Source organism: Halyomorpha halys, unplaced genomic scaffold, assembly GCF_000696795.3.
Source record: "Halyomorpha halys isolate HHAL.00 unplaced genomic scaffold, Hhal_1.1 Scaffold517.1, whole genome shotgun sequence".
NCBI lineage: Eukaryota > Metazoa > Arthropoda > Insecta > Hemiptera > Pentatomidae > Halyomorpha > Halyomorpha halys.
This window is the reverse complement of record NW_027112024.1, coordinates 400,251-408,127: the sequence shown is the minus strand read 5'-3', so window position 1 is coordinate 408,127 and position 7,877 is coordinate 400,251. Positions and strand designations below refer to the sequence as shown.

Genomic DNA, 7,877 nt, shown 5'->3' with positions numbered 1-7,877 from the left:
GTATTTTACCCACTTTTTCAATTACCTATGTATACATTTTATTTCCCGCTTCTCTCATCACTTCATTTTATTAATTCTATTTTGTAAAATTATTCATTTTATATGTAAAATTATTCTGTTTATACTTTCCTTTTTATTTTTCTATACTTACTTTGGTTGTTATCTTGTTCTATTTTTAGCCCTGAAGAAGGCTAGAAACTCTAGCCGAAACGTTGCCACATTAAAATAAGTTAATCAAACTTATTTGTGTTTTTCATTGACCGCACCCCCAACCATCTTCTCCTCATTATAAATATATTTGCTTTAAAGATAACTGACTTGGGCAATTAGCCTGCAATAGGAAGGTAATAACTTTAGTAACTTGGATAAATCAATTGTAAGGTAGGTTAGTAGAAATATAATGTTATGAGATGAGTGAATTTTAAATATAATATGAATATTTTAGATGGCTCCTTGATGACTTGAGGAACGAAACGTTAGAGAAAAACAAACCAAAGTTAAGAGATAAGGATCAAAAGAAGTTTCTGTTTTATTTAAATTATAAGAAAACATATTTTTAATAACTTACAAGTCTTCCATCTCTGCCGAACAAAAGAAGAAAAGCATCAATGAAATCACGAGATTTTTCTTCCCACTTCTGAAGCATGTCAAATCGTTTTTCTCCAAAGTTTTCCATGACTCGTTTACTCTTATCCTTCAATTCTTCCATCTTATTTTGAAGCCTGAATTTCTTTTCCTAAAGAAATATATGAGAAATTAATTAACTATAATTTAAAAAACAAAAAAGCATATAACACTAACAAAATAAAAAAAATACATAGATCATTCAGTGAATAGCAATTACAACACTTAGCAGAAATATGGCTTATATCAATAATTTTCCAATTGATAACATCTATTTATTTGATTTTGATGTGAGACATGAAATTAAGAATATAATTGTATGATTACAATGATTAAAGACACAAATATTATATTATAAAACCATAATAATCCCAAATTCATAATAAGTAACTCAAGTTTTATCACAATAATAATTTACTAAGATGAATATTACAGTCTTTCTACTCTTGTCCGATGTGAAGATAGAATTATGGTGCAAAATACAACGCCAGTGGCCTATTTCCGTGAAAAAATAATCTGCTTTGGTCTGATCCATCATAAGAATGAAAATAAAAATTATAATTATTGAAGGAAAGTTTTAAGCAGAATGGCAGAAAGATGTTAAAATGAAGGTCACCAAAGTCAAACAATCCTTGAGAGAAAACCTTTTTAGATGCTAATAAACACAATTGTTAAATCCACTGTGGTTCTCACGAGCAAACATAAGAAAAGAAATAAAACATTATATAAGAATTAGGAAGAAATTGCAAAAACTACCTACACAAAATAGCTATAACTGAAACTTTTCAAAGCAAAAATTATAGCAGTAACAAGACCCTTAAAAACAATTATACTTGAATGTATACAAAAAAACAACTAGAAATATTGTTCAAAGATCTTGATAAAAGTAAAAATATTATTTAAGATAATATATTAAAAGTAACAGACTATGTAAAAATATGATAATACATCCATAAATATCTGAAATATATAAACAAAAATGTATAAAAGATAGAGTTATATGATTGTATATCTTATAATATAAGAGATTAGTAAGTCAGATATATTTAATTTAATAAATAATAGCAGTAATAAAGGGATTGTGTAAACTGTCCGACAGAGATTTCATAGAATATAGCTAATTGATTTTTGGCTGTATAGAATAAATCAATGCCACAACTACAAAGGGAAAAAAAAACTCGCAAAATTTTTTTTTAAAGAAAGATAAAACAATAATCTCTTTATTACCAAATAATTATATAAGGTCCTCGTTTCGCTTGATGATAATTCACAGTGGATTAAAAAGTAAATGGCAAAAGAAAATTTTTAACATAGAAATCAAGTATTACACACATTATGAAACATTTTCTAATTAAATCTATGCAGTATAATATATAATAATTATATTACGTTTTTAACTCAGATAAAGCAAATAGTAGCTTGGGAACTTTGAATATAATAATACATTCAACCGTATGACTTTCTTTACATAAATTACATTCTTAATTCCAATTAAATGACTCCTTGTCTAACTTTTTATAAAATATTTTTTATTACTTTTTTTTCATTATATCATTTTTTATACATTAGGATTAATTTTTTGGTTTTGCCTGTTTTAATAACCATTAGTTCACTATTATTTTTCAAGAATTTAAAAAAAAATATTTTAAGTCATTGCTTTGTAAGTTGACTAGGTCCTTTTTATGGTTCTTTGTTCTTTTACTGATTATATAATTAATTATTATTCTGCATTATTACTTGTTGCATATATGTGAATTTCTGATGGTTCAATCATTATTATCTAAGTTTCAATTAAAATTTTCACCTAATGCCAAGAGATTCTTATTGTTAATTGGTATTTCAACATTTTTTTTATTTTTATCTTCTATTCTATTTATAAAATTTCATTTCCAACTTTGATAATAAAGTTAATGAAATAATAAAAATCATACAAGATTTAGAAGTGATAATGATAATATTGAATCAATAAAAAAAATTAGTTAAAAAAAAAAAGATACAAATAAAGATATTTCTTACATTAAGGAAGGATACGTTAAGTTCCTTAGCACTGTATCCCCTTGCCAAATTCCTCCTGACATAGATGTCGTAATCCCTGACTATCCTTGCCACGAGGTCGGAAGTGGAAACACCCTCGGTTCTTTCGGTGGGAGCGAACATCCCCCTCTCCTTCAGGTGAGCGTACACATCATCACTACTGCCGGTTGTGTAAGGGATCTCATCATGTGCCACAAAATCGATCTGAAATCATCATAAAAATTTAAATACTCCATAATAACAATTTAAAATTAATTATGGCGATAATATTAGGTAAAGTGTATAGTAAATAATAATAGAAGCTATATTTTAGCTGATTACCTTATGCTTATTCAGGAACTCGTTATCTGTCTGCCATGGAGCGTCACGGACAACTTCATCAACATAGCGACAGTGTCGAACCGCTTCATATCGCTCTTCCTCTGTCATGACAGTTCTTCCCTTCATAGAATGTGTCAGTTTATCATTGCAGACTGGAAAAATAAAAACATATATGAAATATATTTATACATTTCTGGCTGGTACATTACAATTCCATCTCATTCCCTCAAGATCTGAGTACAGTTTACACACTTTAATAAGAAATCTGAAATTTATTAACATTGAAATAGTTACTAAATAACAAATACGAGTTGGAAAATACAATTTGATGATATTTTGCCTTGGACACTTATAAGTAACAGGTATATGATGAGAAATGTGAAAAACTCAAATCATCAGATAGTTCTAGGCCTTTCTACATTCTTGGCCCAATCCATTCATTAAATTGTTTTCAAAGCCATTTAAGTGTGAATGAAGGTACTATACCAGTGATAAGTGTGAATGAAGGTCCTATACCAGTGATAAGTGTGAATGAAGGTCCTATACCAGTGATAAGTGTGAATGAAGGTCCTATACCAGTAATAAGTGTGAATGAAGGTCCTATACCAGTGATAAGTGTGAATGAAGGTCCTATACCAGTGATAAGTGTGAATGAATGTCCTATACCAGTGATAAGTGTGAATGAAGGTCCTATACCAGTGATAAGTGTGAATGAAGGTCCTATACCAGTGATAAGTGTGAATGAAGGTCCTATACCAGTGATAAGTGTGAATGAAGGTCCTATACCAGTGATAAGGTGTGACATATAAGAAAAGTAGGGATTTTTGCCAAGGGAGAATATTTTAAATATTTCTTCCTACATAGCACCTCATATAATTTTTCTAAATCTTTAACTGAGGGTGTTTTCGTAAGTTAAAATTCGAGATTTCTCTTCAACAATAGGTATAAAAAAATTATTTAATTCAATTTTTCTCAAATTTACATTTTTATAATATAATACCTTCATTCACTAATTTCTTCAAATAATAAAAATTGGATGAACCATTTGTAGATTTAATTGTTATGAAATAATTGTCAGTTCCGATTTAACATGATTATGATGCCTCAACATTAGACCCAGTGTTATTAGGTTAATGTGACAAGAATTACCAGATCGTTAGAAGTCGCCACACTCATTTTATTATTCTATGTAAGGCTGGTAAGATGAGTGGTATATCAGTTAGAAAAAAAAAAAGAACAACTCTTCACTAAGAAACCATGTGGTAATTCATAACATCTCCACAGCTCTTCCAATTAAAGTTAGATTGTTCTAAATTTGTAAGTGAATTGAGGTGGTGATGATAAAGAGCCTTTTGGAAACCACAAATTTGTCTCACAACCCCAATAGTTTTGTTTTGAGGGTTTTAAATATTTATGGAACAATTAATGTACTTTTTATTTATGGATTGCTATGTAGCTCGAAGCAATCCATCAAGACGCCTCTATACTACAATGAATGACAGTGTGGTAGGCAAGTGGGAGGCCAAAAGACAGAATCAACAAAGAGGTAAAAGAGCTGCATGCAGAAAACTGGAAAGCAGTAGCCCAAGATAGGCTGGTTTGGGCGGCCAATTAGATGTAATGAAATAAAATTAAAAATTAAAATTACGAAGAGTATTTTCCATTCACTGTATCTAATTACATCAATGAAACTCAGCCAGTAGAACATATAACTTAAATAAATAAATAAAAACAAAAAAAAAAAATACTTTCATTAATAACATATAAATAAACTTACCACCAACAATTAAATGTACATTAGGAAAGATGTTTTTGGCCTGCATTAGCTGCCTAGCATGGCCTTGATGAAACAGGTCATAAATACCATCTGCGTAAACTCGTATCTTGCGACCACCTAGAATATCATTATTATCCATTTATCAATTATTTCATATAATACTAAATTATTATATTGTAAAAGACAAAACATTTAAATGTGAACAGAGAATAAATACAATAAGATAATCATTCCCCGAACGGATTGACAGAACTAACTAAAATTAAATGATAGGTCAGAAAAACCGACAGACCCCTTATCTAAAGTACTCTGCAAACAATTACAATTCAAATAAGTTATGCAATCAAATGATAATCATTATTATCATTATATTAAGATAATCTTTATTTCCCGCTATATTCCTGCTACAGAGTAGTCTTGTAAAAATTAACTGTTATACTATCATAAAATAATTATTATACTATCATAAAATAATTATTATATTATCATGTTAATATTAAAATATTTTTTTTAAAAAAGGACTTACATCTCCCACTTTTGGCCATTTTGAAGGTTACTTTATGTGCATAATCGCAGTGATCTCGCTCAATAGCTGCATCTGGATCATCGCTGAATGGAGCCGGTCTCACTTGAGACTGAAAAAAAAAAAAATTAAATAACTGGAATAAGAAATGGAAAAAAAAAATCATCTGAAAGAATAATCTTATTTTATAATCAGTAATTATTGTTAATAGTAAAAATATAATAATAAAAAATTATATTACAGATAAGAGTCTGTGGATGACCATTTGCTGAAGACGGAGTACATAAAAAAATAATTTAGGTTTAATGAATAGATCTGAGAGGGTATAGATAGATACATAGATATCTATAGAGTCCTAGGCATCTAGGCTAGCGCCTTCACTCATCCTCCACTGGCTTTTAATACCAGTGACGCGGTTAAGAGAGAAGCGCCGAGATCTTCCGGAGTCCTGCCCTTTCCTCCACAAGTGGAGGGAAGAGCTCGGTTTGGAGTTCTCCAGGCTGATTGTAAATATGAATGATTATGTTTAAATTATTTTACTATAAGTTTAAATTTGTTTGTATTTTCTTATTATTGTTTTATTTTATTTCTTCTCTTCTATTTCTTATTTTTTTATCATTTACTTTATATATTTGTAAATATGGTGATAATGAACTCTGTCATCAATGTTACCAATGTCAAAAAACATAACAGTATATAGTATTACAAAAAAAAAAAAAACTATCTTTGGATGAAATGGTAAGAATATCTATAACACAAAAATACTTTGTCATTTCAGTTAATGAAAAAATTGGCAGAAATATTTTAAATTGAACTTCAACCTTGGTCCGTATAGACTGAATTAGTAATTATAGGATATTTCTAGGCAACTCAACTACAGACCATACCAGTAATAAGTTGTTAACTACAAATTAATCATATAAAAATATGATTGACAGATTTAAGTTTTAAATTCACTGTTTCAATATTTTTCTACTCGAACAGCCCTGATGAAGGTCTATAAAGTGGGCCGAAACGTCAGCAAATAAATAGTTCTTTTTTGTTTGCTTTTTACCACATCTCGACCATTTCCTTCATATTAAGTTTTAAATTGTTTTAACTTTTCTAAAAAAAAAATTGCTACACCCTTTTTTTCAATACACACCTCGTTTATATATACGTAAGAACTTTTATTGTTTTTGTTAATTATACTTAATACCTAATGTAATATAACTGTTGATAAGACCAGCCTACAAATTCCAAGATTAAACCAAACTTATCTAGTTGAAGTGGTATAGTAAAAATTTCTAATACAGGAATTATTCCTAAGGCATTTATTATTTTAATCATAAGTTTATAATAATGGACAAGACATCATATCATGTATAACATAAATTTTTCTTTATACATGATTTATACTACTAGAGTAACAAAAGAAATTCGAAAAGTAAGGTCTTTACATAATTTTAAAGGTTTAACATTTGTCAATTTCCCTACATAATTATCACTTTGACCGATACATTTTTGAAGACACTGGACAACTTTTTATGTCCATGTCATACTGATTCCTCACCATGTACTTGAAAAAGCTTTTTCACATCCTCCTTGGCGCAAACTCACCTTCCAGCCACACATTTGCCACAATTTTACCAACAGTGTGTTTGTTTTTTAGCAAACTTAATACCAGGTAAGAGTTTCTGACACCTTATTCATAATCTGGATTTGAAATAACACTGTGAGAATAATTGGGAAAAAGGTGATTCAGCTACTATAGAATATACCATTATAACATGGGCACACAAAATTAACTTCTTAAAAAATGTATTAATTTAAGTAGTCATTGCGCAAAAACATAAACATATATTCAACCTTAAAAATGATGTAAATATAGAAATATAATAGAAAATAAATGGAACTGTGTATGTCTAGAAAAGGAGGGGGATAGGAGACTTTACTGTTTGGTTCACCATTATATATTAGATTTGTTAGTAAATACTTGATCAACTATCTAATTTTTTCTACAGTTAAAACAAAATTAAGTTAACTCGGATATTTACTATAAAACATTTTGACTATTAAAAATAAAGCCTTATAAAAACTTAGTTATTTTTAGGAACATATCAAGTTACAAGATAAGGCATCGATCAGGTTGCAAATATTCCAACATGATAACAATATTAACAAGGCTGCTTACGTAACGGGTACTGATTTTGCATTCTATTCAGGTCCATCATTGTTCATGAAAGAGAAACTCTTATATTGGTGAAGAGAAACTTAAATGAAGACTAGGCAAAGAAAGATCAAGGCTAAGTAAATAAAAGTCCAGAATTACTTTTTCAGAAAATATAATAAAATAAAATGAAATTTACTGGTGCTAGATAATTATAGCGATATACTTCAGTATCTAAGTATTAATAATAAGATTAAGCACTAGAGAGTAAATAAAAATTAATCATTAATGATTATATTCACAAAATTTGTATTAATTCAATATTATAATAAAAATCCGAGAAGTATTATTGAGTATTATCAATGCTGGTAATTTAAACATGGATCAACTTACTCTGTTTTATTTTTATTTTATAACTTTTTTTTCAATTAAAAAATATAGTAATCTAT

General features: G+C 28.6%; 1 protein-coding gene across 7 annotated transcripts in view; it reads right to left on the bottom strand.

Annotated features, from left to right (window-relative positions):
- The window catches only part of LOC106683780 (choline-phosphate cytidylyltransferase A), a 180,694-nt gene that overhangs the window by 7,508 nt on the left and 165,309 nt on the right, over nt 1-7,877 (bottom strand). For all 7 annotated transcript variants that reach the window (XM_014425470.2, XM_067049928.1, XM_067049927.1 and 4 more), the window contains 5 exons: nt 5,283-5,391; nt 4,757-4,873; nt 2,980-3,131; nt 2,641-2,862; nt 569-736 (listed from right to left, as the gene is read on the bottom strand). In XM_014425470.2, coding sequence (XP_014280956.1) covers nt 569-736; nt 2,641-2,862; nt 2,980-3,131; nt 4,757-4,873; nt 5,283-5,391 — 768 coding nt within the window. The remainder of the gene's footprint in view (nt 1-568; nt 737-2,640; nt 2,863-2,979; nt 3,132-4,756; nt 4,874-5,282; nt 5,392-7,877) is intronic.